We start from the raw sequence: 22,146 nt of genomic DNA, 5'->3' as shown, positions 1-22,146 counted from the left end.
ATGATCAAAGGGCTTTACACAAGGGTTTAATTTCACCAGCTTCGATCCACAAGTCAAGGCAAGTGTGATGTTTTATACATGAAGCACCTTAGTTCTGCAGAATATAAGTGATTTTTTTTGCCCTATATTCACAATGCTTATTTTAACAGAATGGAAGAAGAACCTGGTCTCCCAGGATCCTATCCAATGTTCTTTCTGTACTATACTACCTTTTTTTAGTGGTTGGTAATGCTAAGAAACAAAACAGCAAGGATAGACTGACTGCTAGTCAGGTCGTATGTGTGCAAGTACCAAGCACTGATACGTAAGATTGTTCCATAAATGTTGGTTAGATGTAAATGCTAATAAAGTTCTTGTTGAAATAGTGTTTTGACTCCCAAAGGGCATAAATGAAAAATCAAAAGAGTGCCGTTCTTGCCTTTCTTGAAAAGTAGGTCTTTTGTTCATTTTTCTCTTAAACCAGCAGGCAAATAAGTGAAATGTACAAGTAAGTAGCAATTTTAGGAGAATGTAGTATTTTTTGATAAGCCAGTAAGTTAATTTATACTCTATGCCATCCTTGTGAGTATGGAGTTCATGGAGTAGAAGAACATTTATCATTTCCTTATTAGTTCTCCTGTTATTGATCATTATTTTATTCTCTTCTAAGCATTACTGGGTGTTGGTTGCTGTTTATCAGACACCTTATATTTCTCGTTTACCTGGAGTTTTTTTCCATCAAACAGCCATCTATTCTATGAAGACTACTTTGTACTGAAGCCCATACTGGTGGTTCTGGGCAAGGCTGCAGAATCCCAGCACATTCTACCTAAGGGTTCATTTGTGATATGAAACTGCTGTAGCATTTCAACAGCATTTTGGTAAAAATAGAGAAGCTTACTGGCGTCACCTAAACTTCTGTTTTTCATTTAGGTTACTTGCAACAGGAAAACCTCACTTCTACCTGCCAGACTTTTATTTTGGAAAGTTCAAATTTAAAAGAATATGCCGAACATTGTACAGATGAAGGTTTTATCCCAGCCTGCTTACTGGTGAGTGATGTTCCTTACAGGAAATATTTCCTCACTGGCCAACATGAGAGACTGTAAACACAGTCTTAAAATCAGCTCATTAGCAGTATCAGAATTCGCAAAGATTTGATAGTATTCATGCATGAGTGGAAAGACCCAGAGAAGGCCAACTCTTCTTTTCACACATTTATTTCACACAATTACAACTTTGCCTCTAAGAATCAGTTCCAAAATGACTCTCTCATTTCTAATTAATTCCACTACTGTTTGTCTTGAGGCTCACTTGTTTTCTGCTTGCTATGGACTAAAATATTTGTGTCCCTCAAGATGCATATGTTGAAACCCCATCACCAGTGTGATGCTATTTGGTAGTGGGATCTTTGAGAATTAATTAGGTTTAGATTGGGTCGTGAGGTTGGGCCCCATGTGTTGTGATTATTGCCTTTGTAAGAAGTGGAAGAGAGAGATCTCTCTCCTTGAATAAGCACAGAGGCGATGTCTAGAAGCCAGGAAGGTGGCCCTCACCAGGAACTGAATTGGCTGGCACCTTGACCTTGGACTCGCTGGCCTCCAGAATAAGAAATGCCTATTATTTAAGCCACCTGCTATATAGTGTCTTACAGTTAACCAATTTTTTCCTGCATCTGGTTGCTTACTTTAGATAAATAAAAAACAGGTATTTTGTTATCTTTGTTGTCACTTCAGCTGTGCTGACAGCTCAGAGTCTGGAGCCTCTTCGTATTCTGTGTCTCCTTCTGTCTCTGCCCCTCCCCTGCTCACAGTCTGTCTCTGTATCCGTCTCTCTCTCTCTCAAAAATAAATAAACATTTAAAAAAAAAAAAAAGATTACTAGACCAACAGAGCATCATTGGGAATACAGTGGGTGTATTTTGTAACCACGTTATTTGACATATTATTTTGTTAATTTATTTTAAACATGCCTCCTTAGATTCATTTCAGCTGTCACAAACAACATTCTTTTCTGTGGAGGAAACCTGAAAAGACAAGTAAAACTGCTAGAGAATATCGAAGATAGTGCACTCATTTAAGATGTCCATTCTCCCCATTTTGATCTATAGATTCATTACAATTAAAATCCCCATAAGCATTTTTATAGATAGCAACAAGCTGATTTCTAAATTTCATGTGGAAAAGCAAAGGGACTAGAATACTCCAAACAGTTCTTAAAAAGGATAAGTTGGAAGAGTCCTGTTACTTAATTGTAAGACTTATTAATGAGTTCTGGTCATCATGATCCGGTGATGTTAGGGAGAGGTTTGGCACTTACATCAGTGGAACAGAATAGAGCCCAGTGTAGACCCATGCAAAACTGATTTGTGATTGAAGTACAAAGGGAATTCACTGGAGATGGTAATTTATCAACAAATGGAGATAGAGCAATAATCATGCAGATTCAAAAAAAGATTCTCTACACATACATCATACAAAGACTACCAAAATGGATAATAGACCAAATGTACAGCATAGAACTATAAGACTTTTCAGGAGAAAATTTATTATGTTAACTTGGATTTGATGGTGAGTTTTAAGTATGACACTGACAAAAAGGAAAAATTGGTAAATTAAACTTGCTAAAAATTTAAAAATTTTGCTGTACAATAGACTGTTCAAAGAATGACCAACCATAGGCTGGAAAAAAAAAAATTACATTATCAGTTATGTGATAAAGGATTTGTACCCAGAACACCCTTTTAAAAACTATTAAAATTTTTTTTAATGAAATTATTTTGGGGGTGCCTGGGGGGCTCAGTCGGTTAAGCATCCTACTCTTGATCTCGGCTCAGGTCATGATCTGATGGTTCGTGAGTTCGAGCCCCACATCGGGCTCTGTGCTGACAGCTCAGAGTCTGGAGCCTGCTTCAGATTCTGTCTCTCTCTCTCTGTCTTTCTTCCCCTCCCTTGCTCTTACTCTGTCTCTTTCTCTGTCTCTCTCAAAAATAAACATTAAAAAAAAAAACACAACCTCTTTAAAAAGAAAATCTTTTTTTTTTTTTAATTTTTTTAATGTTTATTTTTGAGGAAGACAGAGAGAGAGTGTGAGTGAGTGGGGGAGGGACAGAGAGAGAGAGAGACACACACACACAGAATCTGAAGCAGGCTCCAGGCTCTTAGCTGTCAGCACAGAGCCCCATGCTGGTCTCGAACTCATGAGCCGTGAGATCATGACCTGAGCCGAAGTCGGGCACTTAACCAACTGAGCCACTCAGGTGCCCCAAAAAAGAAAATCTTTTTAAAAGGCAAGGGATCTGAAGATGGCAATAAGCTAATTTAAAAACTCCAAATCATTTGTCATTGGGAAAATGCAAATTAATACTCTAAAGAGATACCAACAGGGGTGCGTCCGTGGCTCAGTCCTCAGTCCGTAAAGCCTCTGACTTCGCCTCAGGTCATGATCTCACCGCTTGTGAGTTTGAGCCTCACGGGGGATCAATGCTAACAGCTCAGAGCCTGGAGTCTGGTTCCAATTCTGTGTCCCTCGCTCACTCTGCCCCTTCCCTGCTCATCGTCTGTCTCTCTGTCTCTCAAGAATAAGTGAAACATTAAGAAAAAGAGAGAGATACCAGCATATATATATTAGAATGGCTACTGTAAAGAACAGTTTAAAAACTGTCAGATCATTAGCAGTAATGGTGCAAAACAGCAGGAACTCACATTTATTGCTGCTGAGAATGTAAAATCATACAACCACTTTGAAAAACAAATTGGCAGTTGTTTATAAAGGTAAACATGTGTTCCCCATGTGACCCAGCACTCATACACCCAGATACTTAATCCAAGTAAATTGCAAAACATGTTCACACAAAAGCCTGCACACTGATGTTTATCTGTGATGGTCAAAAACTGAAAACAACCAAGCTGTCCTTTAGCCAATAAACAGATAAACTGTGGTACAGCCATAGAATGGAATATTACTAAACAACAAAAAGCAAACATGCTGTTGACTCAAAAAGCGTGAATGAATCTTAAATAAATCCCTCTGAGTTCTACTAAATTAGCCATTCTCAACAAATAATGAAAATGTAATGTAGATAATGGGAGCCAGGTTTCTCTGTGAGAAAGAACATACAAATAAGATTAAGAATGGTCGTGGTCATGGGGGTGGGGCACCTGGGTGACTCAGTGGGTTAGGTGACCAACTTTGACTCAGGTCATGGTCTCACAGTTTGTGGGTTCAAGCCCCACTTCAGGCTCTGTGCCGACAGCTCATAGCCTCTAGCCTGCTTTGGATTCTGTGTCTCCCTGTCTGTGCCCCTTCCCCACTCACTCTTGTGCACTCACATTTCTCTCTCTCTCTCTCTGTCTCTCAAAAATTAATATTTTAAAAAGAATTTTTTTTCAAAGAAAGGGCAGATTAGGAGTGGGTCCTTACAGTTTTAAAACTTAGGTGACTGGATCCCTCCCTTGCAGCTGAAAACTGCTTTTCTGCCTTTGGACTATCTTAGCTAAAAAAACATAGTCTTAGTGTCTTATTCAAACAGACAAGGTCCTTGGGGTGCCACGGTGGCTCAGTCATTTAAGCTTCTGGCTTGGGCTCAGGTCATGGTCTCATGGTTCATGAGTTTGAACCACACGTCAGGCTCTGCACTGATGGTGCGGAGCTTGCTTCGGATTCTCTCTCTCCCTCTCTCTCTCTCTGCCTCTCCCCTGCTCACTCTTCACTGTCTCTCTCAAAATAAATAAATAAAATTTTTTTTAAATTTCAAACAGGCAATTTTCTCGACTCGTGGAAGATTTGATGCAACTCCTGACTTAAGTGACTCTTTATTTTTGATAACTTGTTCTTCACCCCCATCAAAAAATCCAGGTCTTTTATAATGTTATATAGACGTTCTATGGTGGAAGATTATTGGCAGTGTTGCACAATTTTTGTAATGCTTGATTTTTTTCTTTTCAGTCCTTGTTTGGAAAAAACTTGACAACAATTCTGAATGAATATGTAGCTATGAAAGCAAAAGGTAAGAATTCAGGTTCAGGGATTCTTTTTATTTAATTTTTAAGTAGAAATAATTTTTAAAGGATATTAATGCCTCTTCCAAATCAAAAGAAAACTTTTCAAAAAACAAAACAAAGCAAAAAACTTATCTCCATTACGATGAGAGAAGTTTTACTGGGAAATACCTAATTAAAAAGTTTGCATTTATATCGAGAAATTGTAAAAATCTGAATGCTGATGAATGTAACAAAATAAATTTTGTAAAAAATAAAACTCCTAAATGTAGGTCTCTGCCTTGATGAACAGCATTGCTACGTGTTAGAGAATTTCAAGGTAACATTTTAAGTCCTTTGTAGTCTAAATCTGGACACAGGACCCAGTCATAAAATTCTGATTCATATTAACCAGAATATAAATTAATACTTGCCTAAGTTAATATTTTAAGGGGAAAGTTAAAATTGTTTTATTCTCTAATATTATTTTTGTAGCTCAGAACATTAACAAGAATTACCATAAAACAATAGCATTGAAAAGATGCTTCATGTTTATTGAGTATTTGTCTGTAGGCAGCTTTGTGCTAGATGCTTTCATTGAGACAGAATGAGTGTGAGCTCGGGAGGGGCAGAGAGTTGGGGGGAGAGGGAGAATCCCAAGCAGGCTCCGTGCTGCCAGCACAGAGCCTAAATCAGGACTTGATCCCACAAATCGTGAGATCATGACCTGAGCCAAAATAAAGAGCCTGATACCTAACCAACTGAGCCACCCAGGTGCCCCTCTACAGGAATTTTTACAGTGTAAATAACATCAAAAACTATATGCTATTGCAATATGAACGTTTAATCCCATTTTTATGTTGGGTAGCTTTCTCTGGTTTGAGTTTTTTGTAAGTATATGATAAAGATTTTAAATATCCTGTAAGTTCCCTAACACTGTGGACTTTAAGAGCATATCCTAAAAAAAAAAAAAAAAATCAGTTCTCAGGAATTTTACCTGTAAATCTTAAGTATAGTAAGCGGTGGTGCTTTTATTGAGGGGTTGCTGACCAATCACAGTAATTTAGACATGAAAAAATTGGTTGTGGAAAAATAATTTCCATATTCACAGGAGTTTGCATAACCTTTATGAAATTTATTATAAATCACATTATTTTAATTCACTTTTAAATGTCACATGTTGTCAAATAGAACAGATTTAAGATAGTTTGTCCTTTCGGGGGCACCTGGCTGGCTCAGTCAGTGGAGCATGTGACTCTCGATCTCAGGGTTGTGAGCTCACCTTGTTGGGTGTAGAGATTATTTAAAATTTTTAAAAAGTCTTTAAAAAAAAAAAAAAGGAAATAAAATAGTTTCTCTTTTATTTAATGCAAAGAAGATATAAAATCGTTCTTAAAAAGCTTCAGAGACTTTACAGATGTCCATTTCCACTCATTGCGTCGGATAGTCAGTGGCTTGAGAAAAGAAAGAAGTACAGCTTTGCAGGTCATTTTACAAAGTAGGCTTATTTCCTAGTTTCCAACATAAGGTCAACAGTTGAGAGAAAAGGTTTTTTCCTTGTTGATTTTGTGACCAAATTAAGTGATGAGTTTTCTTCAGCCATATTCATTAACTTTTCTTCTTCCCTAGAAACATCAAATGATGTTCCAGCAATTATGTCATCTCTGTGGAAGAAGTTAGACCATACGCTTTCCCAGATCAGGTAATAAATAAAAAGCCTGTATAGTAAAGTTATCAGAACATGCATGATGATTTGGGAATGCAAACACATGCAGAAAGCTCTTAAGATTTAAATCTTCTTATGACCCACACAGTGCACTTCTGTAATACTGATCTAATTTTAAATTTACTCCAGAGGTTATGGATATTCCTGTTTTTTATTGGAATAATTTGAATGTTATTCCAATGTAATAATGTAATAAAATGTTTAGAAATAAGGAAATTGAGAATTACACATGTTTAATGATATTCCCAAAGTCCCTTAGCAATTTAGAGGCAGCTCTCTGGGTACAATATAAATCTAATCCAGCCTTGTGTGAATTTCGTTACACAGTTGAATCTTCATTACTCATGCAAAGAATTGATGTGTTGAATTCGTGCCTCATTGGTTCTTCCCCTGTAAAGAAACAAGCCTAAATAAAATGCTACTTGTGGAATCTTCTAATTTTGGAATTTTCTCATGGTACTAATATGCACCTTTTACCGAGGTCATGGCCATGCAATGCCCTACTGGTAAACAGCTCTTACCTAACTTTAGAGTGTAGTATGAAAACAGTTTCTTACCCTTTCTCCCAGAGAAAGTGGAACATTCAGCATAAATGCAGCAGGGGGCTTCATTTCCTTCCCAGTTTAAACTGCTGAAATGGCTTCAAATGCTTTCTGTCTAACTCTATCACATCTTATTTGGTTCTCTTACCTTTATTCCCCCTTTCTTGACTTCTTTCTCCCCTTTCAAATAATCTTGAAAGACATTCACAATTTAATAAACACCTATAAATATTTATAAGTTACTGAGATGTTTTGTTGAGATGCTACATAAAAATAAAAGGCTCTTAGTCAAATATTCTCCAAGATTGGTGTGTGTGTGTTATTAAAAATGCTTTTTCAATTTAGTAAGTTTTATTGCTCTTTTTCATAGAGACTAATTTAACAGATTTCCCAGGAAGAGAGCAGTGTCTGTGATTGGGTAACCAGTTCGTAATAAAAGGAGAATCACCTTATACTGTGAATTTTCTTATATGTTTGCTTTCCTGTTTGTTTTCCTTCTTTGTTAGACACTGGATAAAATAGTTTTATAAGTAGTAAATTTGTTAAAAGCAGGATATTCTTTGAAATTAACTTCGGGATTCTGACGTATTTATGTATGGAGTCCTATGTGAAATGAAGAATTTCTTTGTGAAGGTATCACTGTAGTGATAAAAGGTAATTAATAACTACAGAATTTTATCCATGGCTTCCTTAAATATATAGACTTCCTAAAGTCACGTCGAATTCTAAATGGGATGTCAGAGTTCTCTAACACTTACTGCATTGGATAAAAACTTGATTATTAAAATTCGGTGTGTGTGAGTGTGTTAACATGCCACCATTCTAAAGCAAGTAAGATTGGTCACCCCTCAAAAAAATGTGCGTATCTTTTTTATCTGAGAGAGGTCTATTATCTTTTAATTCAGTTTACTTCAGGTCTGACTGTTAATAAACTAGACCGTATCTTTTAACATCTAACTCTTTTATTTGTTAGGAGCATGCAAAGTTCCCCAGGGTTTGTTGCCAGTCAGAGAGGTAGGTATTCAGCTTTATAAATAATGTTTAGCATTAATTCAGACTTAAACTGTCAAATTTATGCTAAGTATATATTTTGTTTAAACTACCGCTCTTTGGGGCGCCTGGATGGCTCAGTCGGTTAAGCGTCCGACTTCGGCTCAGGTCATGATCTCGCACTCCGTGAGTTCGAGCCCCGCGTCAGGCTCTGTGCTGACAGCTCAGCACAGATTCAGATTCTGTGTCTCCCTCTCTCTCTGACCCTCCCCCGTTCATGCTCTGTCTCTCCCTGTCTCAAAAATAAATAAACGTTAAAAAAAAAATTTTTTTTAACTACTGCTCTTTGAAGTACAGTTATTACCATAATAGGAAATTATATTGTAGAAAAGAGCATTTGAAGTACTCCCTGTTTTTTTTCATTGACTCTAATGTATTCATGTCTTTAATTCTCATTTCATTGGTTTGTTTCTTAATTTGTAGAGGTGTTATCAGTATGAATTACTAAAGAAATATACTCATAGATTTATAAACTTTGTGTATACAGTTGACCCTTGAATCACACTGCTTTGAACTGGGTGGGTTCACTTATTCACAATTTTTTTCTGTAAACAAATACAGTACAGGAATATAAATGTATCTTCGCTTCCAATGACTTTGTTAATCACGTTTTCTTCTCTAAGGCTACTTTGTTGTAAGACTACAGTATAATATAACATACAGAATATGTGTTCAATTGTTGGTTATCGGTAAGGCTTCTGGTCACCAGTAGGCTATCAGTAGTTAAAGTCTGGGGGGAGGGGCGCCTGGGTGGCTCAGTCGGTTAAGCGTCTGACTTCGGCTCAGGTCACGATCTCACCGTTCATGAGTTCGAGCCCCACGTCGTGTTCTGTGCTGACAGCTCAGAGCCTGGAGCCTGTTTTGGATTCTGTGTCTCCCTCGCTTTCTGCCCCTGCCCCCCTTGTGCTCTGTCTCTCTCTGTGTCAGAAATAAATAAACATTAAAAAAAAAAAAAAGTCTGGGGGGAGTCAAAAGTTGTATTTGGATTTTTGACTGTGCAAAGGGTCGGTGCTCTTAACCCCTGTGTTGTTCAAGGGTCAACTGTATGCATTTTAGTTTGTTTCATACGAAATTAACACCTAAACTTAGTTGTTACTTTCAAGGGCTCTTTTTCAATCTATAGCTCTAACATGTTATTAAATAGTAGGATGTGTATCACATAGACTTGTTAAAATTGCTAGAGCACTCTGACACTGAGTTAATTTTTTAAATTCTCCTGTGTTGCAGTCCGAACGAGAAGTGGAATTGCAGAAATCAAAAGGCAGAGAAAGCTCGCTTCTCAAGCGGCTCCCGTCAATTCAGAGTTGCTGACTTTAGCGTATCTTTCAGGACAATGTCCTGCTACTACTCCTTCAACAGCCACACAGCTTGTCCGGTCAGCTGGCCAGATTACAGCTCCCGTGAGGTCAAATTTTGTAGTGGTTAACCATTCACAGTCACAAGACACTGTGGCCAGTGAGTTTAAATTTTGTTCTCTGAGTTTTGTTTTTAATCACATTGTGTAAATAGATGATATATTACTGTCTTTATAAATTGTAAAGTACTATAAACTGGAACAGACTTTGGGTAAGTTTGTTTTAAAGTGAGCATGTTGTTATACTTAGAAAACATTTTAATCTAGAATTCTTATCTCTATTCTGAGGTCCAACCTTGAACTTTCTTCTAATTCTCCGTTTTCTACATTGATAGAAAAGACTTGTGTTATATTTGATTTTAAAAGTAATACACAGTAAATTTGACCACCTCCTTATATTTGTTCATGCCAGTCTCCTAGAACGAACAGTGTTCTTCCAGTTCACCTCCATCTTTATCTACATGTTGAAAATCATTCATATTCTGTGAATCTCAGAGCTGGAGGTACACTTAGAGATCGTCTAGTATAGCTTGCTTGTTGTGTACTTGAAATGGTTGAAAACACCTGATACTAAGGGGCGAAAAGCTATTTAATAACAGAGTTGGGATTAAAATTCAGATGCCAGTCTCACTTAGACAAGTTTTCTTTTCTCTTCTGTGCAGCTGAAACTTACTGCCATCCATGACATCCTCCCTCATTTCCATCTCTTCTCCACCCTTTTTTACACCTCTGGGTAAAAACATGTAGTATATACGCACTCTAGTGTACACTTACAATTCTTACACTTCCTCCAATCTGCCATGTTTTGTTGAGACTGTGTTCTACTTAATTGTAAAACCTGAAGTCAGACAATGGGGCGCCTCAGTGACTCAGTCAGTTGAGCGTCCAACTTTGGCTCAGGTCACGTCTCATGGTTCGTGGGTTCGAGCCCCGCCTCAGGCTCTGTGCTGGCAGCTCAGAGCCTGGAGCCTGCTTCAGATTCTGTCTCCCTCTCTCTCTGCCCCATCCCCCCACCTGCACTCTGTCTCTCAAAAATGAATAAATGTTAAAAAAAAATTTTTTTTTTAATCTAGGGGAGCCTGTTTATAATGACAAAATACTGAAAATAATCTGAATCTTGTCTGTTCAAATGGTGGTCAGTGGACCAGAAGTATCAGTATTACCTGGGAGCTTGTCAAAAATGTAGAATCTCGGGGCGCCTGGGTGGCTCAGTCAGTCAAACGTCCGACTTCAGCTCAAGTCATGATCTCTCAGTTTGTGAGCTCGAGCCCTGCGCCGGGCTCTGTGCTGACAGCTCAGAGCCTGCATCCTGCTTTGAATTCTGCGTCTCCCTCTCTCTCTGTGCCCCTCCCCCACTTATGCTCTGTTTCTTTATCTCGCTTAAGAATAAATAATAATAACATTAAAAAAAATTTTTTTTTAAAAAACCTGAAGTCAAACGATAGATATTACTCATTCTAATATATTCTACAGTGCCTTGCACATAGTGAAGCATTCAGTGTATGCTAACTGAATTTAATATAAAATAATCAGTATGTGATGCTGCTTATTCCATTAATTCAAGTTTAGAAAACTATTCCATGTCCTTAACTTAATACTTTTTTTCTTGAAATACAGCTGGAGAGTCTTTAAGTATCATTCCTGGTCCTCAGGAAAGGAAAACTCAAGCCAGTGTAATGTCTCCTGCTAGACGCAAAAGGTAAATGCCTTTTAAAAGGAAGAGTTTCTAATAACCATTAAAATTAAATAAGAATTACACCAGGATATTTACATTATGAATAAAATAACAAGAATGGATTCACTTCTTGGGATTATTTACTATTACATTCATTGCAAAATGCATTTTTTTCCCACATTTTAACCTCCTTGATACCTAGTTGTATCTTATAATCAATGGCTTATCACTGTTTTGTTGGAAATCTGTTCTTTCTAAAACAGTGCATAAAAATATGTCTTAAAATTGGTACTATCAGATTTTTTTTAAGTAGGCTGTTTTTGAGTAAATATAAATAATACTGGCATTTTCACAAACAAATATTTAGAGTCTCAAAGTCAGAAATCCTTTCAGGAAGTCTTTGAGATCAAAGTTCTTTCTGTACTTAGCCCTGTGTCTTTGTTTGAAGGATATTTCAGAAAAGAGAGAGAATAGTTTTTAAATGCTTTTTCTGATTTCTTAACTGCCATGCCATGGGTATTTTTGTTATGGTTTTTACTTGGTTGTCTCCCATTCAAGGCTGACCTCCCCCCCCTTTATTGTTTTAATAGTAAAATAACGATAAGAGTATCTAACATTTATAGAAACCTTAGCCCTTTTTCTTAATTTATTTATTGTTTAATTTACATCCAAGTTAGCATATGGTGCAATAATGATTTCAGGAGTAGATGCCTTAATGCCCCTTACCCATTTAGCCCATCCCCCTCCTACAACCCTTCCAACCCTCTGTTCTTTAAAAGTCTGTTATGTTTTGTCCCCCTCCCGTTTTTATATTATTTTTGCTTCCCTTCCCTTATGTTCATCTGTTTTGTATTGTAAATTCCTCATATGAGTAAAGCCATATGATATTTATCTTTCTCTGACTAATTTCGCTTAGCATAATACCCTCCAGTTCCATCCACGTAGTTGCAAATGGCAAGATTTCATTCTTTTTGATTGCTGAGTAATACTCCATTGTATATATATACCACATCTTCTTTATCCATTCATCTGTCGATGGACATTGGGTTCTTTCCATACTTTGGCTATTGTCGATAGTGCTGGCTATAAACATCGGGGTGCATGTGCGCCTTCGAAACCACATACCTGTATCCTGTGGATAAATACCTAGTAGTGCAATTGCTGAGTTATAGGGTAGTTCTATTTTTAATTTTTTTGAGGAACCTCCTTACTGTTTTCTAGAGTGGCTGCACCAGTTTGCATTCCTGCCAGCAGTGCCAAAGAGATCCTCTTTCTCGCATCCTCGTCACCATCTGTTGTTGCTTGAGTTGTTAATGTTAGCCATTCTGGCAGGTGTGAGGTGGTGTCTCATTGTGGTTTTGATTTGTATTTCCCTGATGATGAGTGATGTGGAGCATTTTTTCCTGCATCAGTTGGCCATCTGGATGTCTTCTTTGGAGAAGTGTCTATTCTGTCTTTTGCCCATTTTTTCACTGGATTATTTGTTTTTTTGGGTGTTGAGTTTGAGAAGCTCTTGATAGATTTTGGATACTAACCCTTTACCTGATAGGTCGTTTGCAAATATCTTCTCCCATTCCATCATTTGCTTTTTAGTTTTGCCGATTGTTTCCTTCACTGTGCAGAAGCTTTTTTATTTTGATGAGGTCCCAATAGTTCATTTTTGCTTTTGTTTCCCTTGCCTCCAGAGACGTGTTGAGTAAGAAGTTGCTGTGACCGAAGTCAAAGAGGTTTTTGCCTTTCTCCTCGAGGATTTTGATGGCTTCCTGTCTTACATTGAGGTCTTTCATCCATTTTGAGTTTTTTTGTGTGTATGGTGTAAGAAGGTGGTCCAGGTTCATTCTTCTGCATGTTGCTGTCCATTTTCCTAGCACCACTTGCTGAGGAGACTGTCTTTATTCCATTGGATATTCTTTCCTGCTTTGTCAAAGATTAGTTGGACATACAGTTGTGGGTCCATTTCTGGATTCTCTTTTCTTTTCCAATGATCTGAGTGTCTGTTTTTGTGCCAGTACCATACTATCTTGATGATTACAGTTTTGTAGCATAGCTTGAGGTCCGGGATTGTGATGCCTCCAGCTTCGGTTTTCTTTTTCAAGATTGTTTTGGCTATTCGGGGTCTTTTCTGGTTCCATACAAATTTTAAGATTGTTTGTTCTAGCTCTGTGAAGAATGCTGGTGTTATTTTGATAGGTATTGCCTTGAATATGTAGGCGGCTTTGGGTAGTATCAACATTTTAACAATGTTTGTTCTTCCGATCCAGGAGCATGGAGTATTTTTCCATGTTTTTGTGTCTTCTTCATTTTCTTTCATAAGCTTTCTCTAGTTTTCAGTGTATAGATTTTTCACTTCTTTGGTTATGTTTATTCCTAAGTACTTGATGGTTTTTGGTGCAATTGTAAGTGGGATCAGTTCCTTGATTTCTCTTTCTGCTGCTTCATTGGTGTATAGGATAGCAAACAATTTCTGTGCGTTGATTTTATAATCTGCGATTTTGCTGAATTCATGGATCAGTTCTAGCAGTTTTTTGGTGGAATCTCTTGATTTTATAATCTGTGATTTTGCTGAATTCATGGATCAGTTCTAGCAGTTTTTTGGTGGAACCTTATGGTTTTCCATATAGAATATCATGTCATCTGTGAAGAAAGTCTGACTTCCATCTGGCCAGTTTGGATGCCTTTTATTCCTTTGCATTGTCTGATTGCTGAGGCTAAGACTTCAATACTTTGTTGAATAACAATGGCGAGAGTGAAAGCTTGGCCTTTTTATGAAGTCTTTTCACATACTTCACTTTATTCAATTATTTCATAAAACTAATAATAGAGTTGGTCTTATCCCATTAAAAAGTAGGTCAAAGAGTCAGAACCTACCTTGCTTCAGACCACATAGTAAGTGGTAAAGCTGGACCTCAGATTCATTTTTTATTAATCCAAATTTAGTAATGCTTTTCTGTTCTACTGCCCTTTGTTCCCACCACAAAGAGTAAAAATGCCTGGTGTTCCGTGATCTTAAGATTTGTGTCTGCATATATAATTATCATTGAATCTGTTTTACATGCTAGTTAAAAGACAAGCTTTAAAATGTGTTTCAGTGAATCTCAAAGGAAAAGTAACACTCTGTCTGGGCCTCATTCAACAATACGGAATTTCCAGGATCCAAATGCATTTGCAGTAGAAAAAGTAAGTGACCTTACCAAGCTTTGCAACTTGAGACATTCCTGAGTTTTAAAATACTGATAGAGAAACGGGTATATATATTTAGTGTGTATATGCATTTGTGTGTTATAATATTTCTACAACACTGTGCAGAGGAATTGCCTTCAGATAGAGAGTAGTAAAATTTATGAGTAGGAGACAGTCCATTTAGATTAGGTCACATGAGCAAATGCACTAAGTAAGAAACAGTGTAATGTTTGGGAACCTGTAAATATCTTGTGGGTGCTGGCTTATGCGATACAAAGGGCATTTTACTAGAGGCAAATTATTTGAAACCTTGTATAAAAAGATAAAGAGCTTGGGGCGCCTGGGTGGCTCAGTCGTTTGAGCGTCCGACTTCAGCCAGGTCACGATCTCGCAGTCCGTGAGTTCGAGCCCCACGTCGGGCTCTGGGCTGATGGCTCAGAGCCTGGAGCCTGTTTCCGATTCTGTGTCTCCCTCTCTCTCTGCCCCTCCCCCGTTCATGCTCTGTCACTCTGTCCCAAAAATAAATAAACTTTAAAAAGATAAAGAGCTTGGAATTGTGTTTTCTAATCAGTTAAGAAAAGGTTGGTAAAGGATCTGTGAAAACAATTGTGAAGTGTTGTATTTGAGTATTAATACGGAGGGAGCCACAATTTCGGGGTTTCCACCTAGATTTATTAAAAGTATCCTCGCTGTCATTTACTGGAAGCTCTACCCTATTTTTTTTCTAATATTGACTTTCTTTTCCAGCAAATGGTTATTGAAAATGCACGAGAAAAAATATTAAGTAACAAATCTCTTCAAGAAAAGCTTGCAGAAAACATTAATAAATTTCTGACTAGGTAAGCTATGTGTGTTTAAAATGCTTAATTGTTTTCACCTAACTGAGAGCTATGGTAAAATTTTTCTTTCTGTATTACAGTGACAACAATATTGCTCAAGTACCTAAGCAAACAGAGAGCAACCCTACAGAACCAGAGACTTCAATTGATGAGCTCCTGGGACTTCAGGTACAGGTTACGGTGTGTGCATATAGTGCATATGCTCATAGTTAACATTTTGGTTTCATGTCACATCCATTGCCAACAGATTAGATGTATAAAATTATTTAAAATCATAATTTTAGAGATTTCCTTCTTTATCTCAATGTAATATAATGTGTTCCTGAAAATGTGCTAGTGAATTTTCAAATCATCAGTGTAAATTGCATTGTTTAAATGGTAAAAGGAGTAAGGCATCCTAAGCCATCTAATATCTCCAGTTTCTCCATGTATCACTAAAGCTGTCTGCTATAGCTATACAGCCCTTGTCCTGGATATCCAAGTATTTAATACTTTCAGGTACCTGAGTGGGTACATGGGTGCACAGGAAGCAACAATACGATACAGCGTATATTTAAATTAGATTCCTTTTATGTGCTACAGACTAGGTTAAAACGTGAGGGAACAATGAAGTTCTACGTTGAAGATATTTAATGATTCCAAATAAAATGAACAAGACACTTGAAAAAGAAAGGTTACTAACTAGTGTGACCGCTTACCACTAACAGAAGGAAGGTGGGGCTGTAGTCACTTGGGCTGCTCAGTGATAGTGAAGATGGAGGACTGTAAGCTGGTGGAGGGAGAATATAATATTGTATCTTTGAGATTTGTTCCTGTGCAAATACTTTCTCAAGAGCGGCAGAGATTTGTGACTGTAGCGCATCCTTTCACTTGGGCTCTCATGCAGTGTAATCAGTGCTTGTTGCCATGCCCACCAATGGAATTCATTGTAGCAGGTTTGCTTCAGATGAATTCTGGGTCAAACCACTGAATTATTTTATTTTATTTATTTATTTTTTGTCCGTTCTTTCAGAATACTTTAAGAAAATTTTCTAGGCACCTGGGTGAGTCACTCAGTTGAGCATCTGGTTCTTGGTTTTGGCTCACGCCATGATCTCACAGTTCATGGGATCAAGCCCTGCCTGGGGCTCTGTGCTGTTAGCATGGAGCCTGCATGGGATTTTCTCTCCCTCTGTATCCCTACGCTGGTCAAACTTTGCTCTCTCCCTCTCTAAATAAATAACTAAATAAATAAATAATTTTTAATTGTGATATTTTCCCATAGTGAAATTCTGTAAATTTAACGAAATATAAGTTGGGTTTTTTTTGTGTGTTTTTTTTTTTGTTTTTGTTTTTGTTTTTTGGTGGAGAGAGAGCATAAGTACGGGAGGGGGCAGAGAGAGAGAATCTTTTTAGTGTGAGAGAGCGTAAGTAGGGTAGTGGGGCGGAGGTGGGGAGGGGAAAGAGAGACAGAGAATCCCGAGCAGGTTCCACACTCAGCATGGAGCCCAACACAGCGCTTGATTCCATGGCCATGAGATCATGACCTGAGCTGAAATCACGAGTCAGCCACTCAACCATCCAAGCCACCCAGGCACCCAGAGAGAGAGAGAGAGAGAGAGAAAGAGAAAGAGAGATTCTTAAGTAGGCTCCATGCTCAGTGCGCCGTCCATTGTGAGGCTGGATCCCGTGAACCGTGCAATCATGACATGGGCTGACATCAAGAATCTGATGCTCAACTGACTGGGCCACCCAGGCGCCCCTAAATAACTTTTTACAAGAATAGCAAGACATATTGCCCAACTGAGTAGTAAAAACATCAGATACACTAAGAAGTGATTAGTTAGTTGTATGAATAGGTGAAGTAGAAATTTTTAAGTAGTTAAAAATCTTTGTGACCTTGGAGTAGCAAGATATTTTTACACATAAAAAATTTAACAAAAGAAAAAGAAAAAAGCTTCCTTAAAATTTAAAATACCTGCTTGTTAAAAGCATCATTAAAGAAAATATCAAACCACCAACTTGGAGAAAATATTCATAATACATTTATCTGACAAGTTTGTATCCACTGTATAAAAAGAGCTCCCACAAATCAATAGTAAAAAGATAAACCACCCATTTTAAGAAATGGGCAAAAGACTGGGACAGACAAAAGAAGATAGTGGAATGGCTAATAAGTCTATAAAAAGACAACTTTATTTGTCATTTGGGAAATGAAAGTTAAGAATACAATGAAGGGTGCCTGGGTGGCTCAGTCAGTTAAGTGTCTCATTCTTTTTGGCACAATTCATGATCTCCTGGTTTGTGTGAGTTTGAGCCCCATGTCCGGCTCTATGCTGACAGCTCAAAACCTGCTTGGGATTCTCTCTCTGCCCCTGTCCTGCTCATGTGCTTACTCTCACTATCTCAAAAAAAATAAGTAAACTTTAACAATAAAATGAGATACCCTTTCACTCACTACAGTGGCTAAAAAGTTAAAAATCTGACAATATCAAATGGGGACAAGGATATGAAACACCTGGAACTCTGAAAGATTGCTGATGGAGGTTAGGAATGGTACAGCCTGCTTGGAAAACTGATAGTTTACAAAGTTATGTATACACCTGTATGCCTTCCTTTTAACCTAGAAATTACGAGGCTGCTTACCCAAAAGAAATAAGTATATGTTTACAAAAGGACTTCTATAAGAATGTTCACCAAATGTCCATCAGCACAAAAAGGAATAAACAAATTTTGACAGCCATGAAATAGAATACTGGTGAACAGTAAGAAGGAATGAGCTATTAGTATATATAGCAACATGGATGAATCTTAAAACATGTTGATCAAGAAGATAGACTAACAATGCAAATGGTGTGCTTCCATTTATATAAAGTTCTGAAACATGCAGCACTAATTTATGGTGATAGAAATCAGAAGTTGTTGCCCCAGTGAGGGTGAGGGGAGTGATTTGCCGAGGAGAAGAATTCTCTAGAAGAGGGAATGGTGTGTATAGGTATGTGAGTTTCTTGAGTGGTGGAAATGTTTTACTTTTGTTTTGTTTTGTTTTGTTTTGTTTTGTTTTGTTTTCCTTAAAGATTTTATTTTTAAGTAATCTCTACTCTCAATGTGGGGCCCGAACTCACAGCTCTGAGATGAGCCCTGGGTGTTGTAAGACATGAGTCAATCACTGGGTTCTCCTCTTGAAGCCAAGACTACACTGTATATTAACAAACTTGAGAATAAGAAATAATAGTGATAATAGTAATAAAATAAAATCCAGATTGACAATCTTTGTTTCTTAAACTAGAAAAAAAATAAGAGTCACAGTCTCCCCCGACTGAGACAGCCAGGAGCCCCATTTTAACGTTTTTTATTGGAGTAGTGGTTACATAGTCCTTAAAATTCTCAAAGCTCATTGAGCTGTGGACTTAAAATCTGTGCCTTTTATTGTGTGTAAATTCTACTTTGATTTTTAAAAATAGTTAGAAGACTGATTGGAACATGTATTTCAGGATTCTTCTGGTTGTAACTTTTGAAGTTTAGAGTAAAACGATTGACCAGAAGAGTATATTTCATCAACATTAACTTTTATAAGAGTGCATCCACCATTTCATAATTTGATTACATTGAATCCTTGACATTATTTACATGACTGTAAATCTTCAAGTTCATGTATATAGAAATATTTGTTCAAGCTCCAGGCTTCCTCCCAAATCACATTTCATCAAGAATTGTTGATGTTCTCTGTACATCCTCATAATCAAAGTTGACTGGCTCTTTAACTTCAGACAGGTTCTTCTTTTCATTTTATGGCCATTTTTATTAAAAAAAAAAAAAATCCAAGTTTTTACCACTTCATGAAAGTTCCCCTTTAACTCTTGCTGCATGTGAATTTCCTGTTCCACAGTATTCAAATGTGCGCCTTATCAATCTTGAAAAATGCAACATTGCAGCATGACTTATAAATAACTAAAATTGAGAAATTTAAATCTTCAACTATGAGAAGAGTAAACGAAGACTCCAGCCAGAATGTACTGAAACTTCTTTGAAATAATAATATTTTAGTTGACAAGATTACAATTTTGCTTCTTAGTCTATATTTCTTTTATTTTTTTATTTTTTTTTTTTTTCAACGTTTATTTATTTTTGGGACAGAGAGAGACAGAGCATGAACGGGGGAGGGGCAGAGAGAGAGGGAGACACAGAATCGGAAACAGGCTCCAGACTCTGAGCCGTCAGCACAGAGCCCGACGCGGGGCTCGAACTCACAGACCGCGAGATCGTGACCTGGCTGAAGTCGGATGCTCAACCGACTGCGCCACCCAGGCGCCCCTATTTTTTTCTTTAAAAAAAAAATTCTAGGGGCGCCTGGGTGGCTCAGTCAGTTAAGCGTCCGACTTCGGCTCAGGTCACGATCTCACGGCTCGTGAGTTCGAGCCCCGCGTCGGGCTCTGTGCTGACAGCTCAGAGCCTGGAGCCTGTTTCAGATTCTGTGTCTCCCTCTCTCTCTCTGACCCTCCCCCATTCATGCTGTTTCTCTGTCTCAAAAGTAAATAAACGTTAAAAAAAATTTTTTTTTTTTAATTAAAAAAAATTTAAAAAAATTCTATTTTCATGTAAAATGGATGCAAGTGGAAAATACATCATTTTATCTAGCTAGATTGCATACCCTCTGGCATACTACTCCAGCCTTTCACTGAGTATCTGTCATATCCCTGTGTGAAGTAACAATCTAATCTGTTTGCTCCAACTTTTAAAGGAAACAAAGCTGGTGGCGATGGTGGTGCTTTACCCCAATGACTTGTGAACTTGAAAAATCTCAGCACATTTTTGTTGACTGCTTAAGAGTAGGATGTACTTCACCCTCTTGGTTCCTCACCAGCTTTGAATGCATTGTTTTAAAGTGTGTTCAGTGTCATTCTGTTTAAATCATATTGGTCTCAAAAAGATGTTGAAATGTTTAGTAAACATGGAGATAATATTCAATTCAATAATAAACACAAATTAAGAGAACAGATTACTTTTATTTAATAGACTAACAATGCTTAAAAATTGATATTGCCCATTATTGTTAAGAGTTTGTACATTGTTACACAGAACGAGAACTCTTACACAACTTCTGTGGAAAGCTACTTGGTATTTTATTTTTTAAATGTTTATTTTGAGAGTGGTGGAGAGAGAATCCCAAGTAGGCTCCCTGCTGTGAGCATAGAGCCCAGTGTGGGGCTTGATCCCGTAAACTGTGAGATCACAACCTGAGCCAAAATCAAGAGTCGGATGCTTAACCAACTGAGCCGCTCAGGCTCCCCAGTTCTCAAAATTTTAAATTTTTTTTTTTTAACGTTTATTCATTTTTGAAAGACAGAGACCATGAGCAGAGAACAGGCAGAGAGAGGGGGAGACACAGAATCCGAAGCAGGCTCCAGGCTCTGAGCTGTCAGCACAGAGCCCTATGCGGGGCTCGAACTCACAAACTGCTAGATCATGACCTGAGCCGAAGTCGGACGTTCAACCAACTGAGCCACCCAGGTGCCCCATTTTTTTTTTACCCCAGTTCTCAAAATTTTAAATGTGTATATCCTCCAGCTGCTTCTCATCAGTGGAATCGGTAATTCTGTTGGTAAGAATTTATTGTAAGAAATGAACAGATTCCAGGGCGCCTGGGTGGCTCAGTCGGTTAAGCTTCCGACTTCAGCTCAGGTCATGATCTCACGGTCCGTGAGTTCGAGCCCCGCGTCGGGCTCGGTGCTGACAGCTCAGAGCCTGGAGCCCATTTCAGATTCTGTGTCTCCCTGTCTTTCTGCCCTTCCCCTGTTCATGCTCTGTCTCTCTCTGTCTCAAAAATAAATAAACGTTAAAAAAAACTTTTTTTGAAAGAAATGAACAGATTCCTAGATAAAGATTTTCATTGTAGTATTCACTACTGTAACTGAAAATTTGAAAAAATTCTAACATCCAGCAGTGGTAATTGGTTAAATTGTGGCATAGTTAGCAAACAAAAAGCCTGTTACAAAGGGATTCATTTTTCTTACATAGATAGTGGATTAAACATTTAGTTTTGTACCCTACTACTAGACAGTATAGGGAAATTTTAAAAACTCACAAGAACAAAGGAAAGAGGATAGAAAAGGGAAAAAAGAAACTTACAAAAGTCAAAATGGACATGTAGTACTTACGAGATTCCGAGTTCTAAGCCAGTAAAGGCGAAGCTCAGGAAAAACCAACTTTACCACATAGAAATCCCAAAAAGCTTAGCACCAGTAGCTCCGAAAGCAGATGTAAAGATAGCTAAAGCAGGAAGACAGCGTGCAACATTTAGGAGGTCGTAGTTAAAGTCTCAACATTGCCCCCATTCACACTGTTTACCAGAAACACGTTTGTCAGCCCTAAGCTCATCCACCAAGAAATCTAACTCCCTCAAAACAAACAAAAAAAAAAACTTAGTGGTGCCTAGGTGGCTCAGTCAGTTAAGCTTCCGACACTTGATTTCAGCCCAGGTCATGATCTCGTGGTTTGTGAGTTCAGGCCCCACATCAGGCTCTTCACTGACAGAGCAGAGCCTGCTTGGGATTGTGTCTCACTCTCTGTCTGCCTCCACCCTCTGCACACTCTCCCTCTTCCTTTCTCTCACAAAAATGTAAAAAAGAAAAAAAAAACTAAAAATACGGATGGTTCTGTGAGATTATTCTGTTGCATACCTGGTAATTGACAAGCTCCCTCCCTTAGCACAGAGTTTGCAGGTAGCTTTTGACATGCTACTCAAATGTGAATGGACGTGCAAGGATTGTCTGACACTTAAGGAAAGCATTTAATATTAAGAGGCCAAAACAGGTAGATAAAAAGTGTGAGATTTTATACAGG

General features: G+C 37.9%; 1 protein-coding gene across 1 annotated transcript in view; it reads left to right on the top strand.

The window, feature by feature from the left end:
• LOC125176887 (protein NPAT) overlaps window positions 1-22,146 on the top strand; it is a 52,657-nt gene that overhangs the window by 17,325 nt on the left and 13,186 nt on the right. Inside the window, exons 2-10 of the mRNA XM_047878802.1 lie at window positions 913-1,031; window positions 4,927-4,987; window positions 6,588-6,660; window positions 8,200-8,240; window positions 9,504-9,731; window positions 11,248-11,329; window positions 14,395-14,482; window positions 15,233-15,324; window positions 15,405-15,492. Coding sequence (XP_047734758.1) covers window positions 913-1,031; window positions 4,927-4,987; window positions 6,588-6,660; window positions 8,200-8,240; window positions 9,504-9,731; window positions 11,248-11,329; window positions 14,395-14,482; window positions 15,233-15,324; window positions 15,405-15,492 — 872 coding nt within the window. The remainder of the gene's footprint in view (window positions 1-912; window positions 1,032-4,926; window positions 4,988-6,587; window positions 6,661-8,199; window positions 8,241-9,503; window positions 9,732-11,247; window positions 11,330-14,394; window positions 14,483-15,232; window positions 15,325-15,404; window positions 15,493-22,146) is intronic.

This window comes from Prionailurus viverrinus, chromosome D1, assembly GCF_022837055.1.
Source record: "Prionailurus viverrinus isolate Anna chromosome D1, UM_Priviv_1.0, whole genome shotgun sequence".
In the NCBI taxonomy this organism is placed as follows: Eukaryota; Metazoa; Chordata; class Mammalia; order Carnivora; family Felidae; genus Prionailurus; species Prionailurus viverrinus.
Note: the sequence above shows the minus strand (reverse complement) of the source record. Positions and strands in the feature narration are given on the sequence as shown.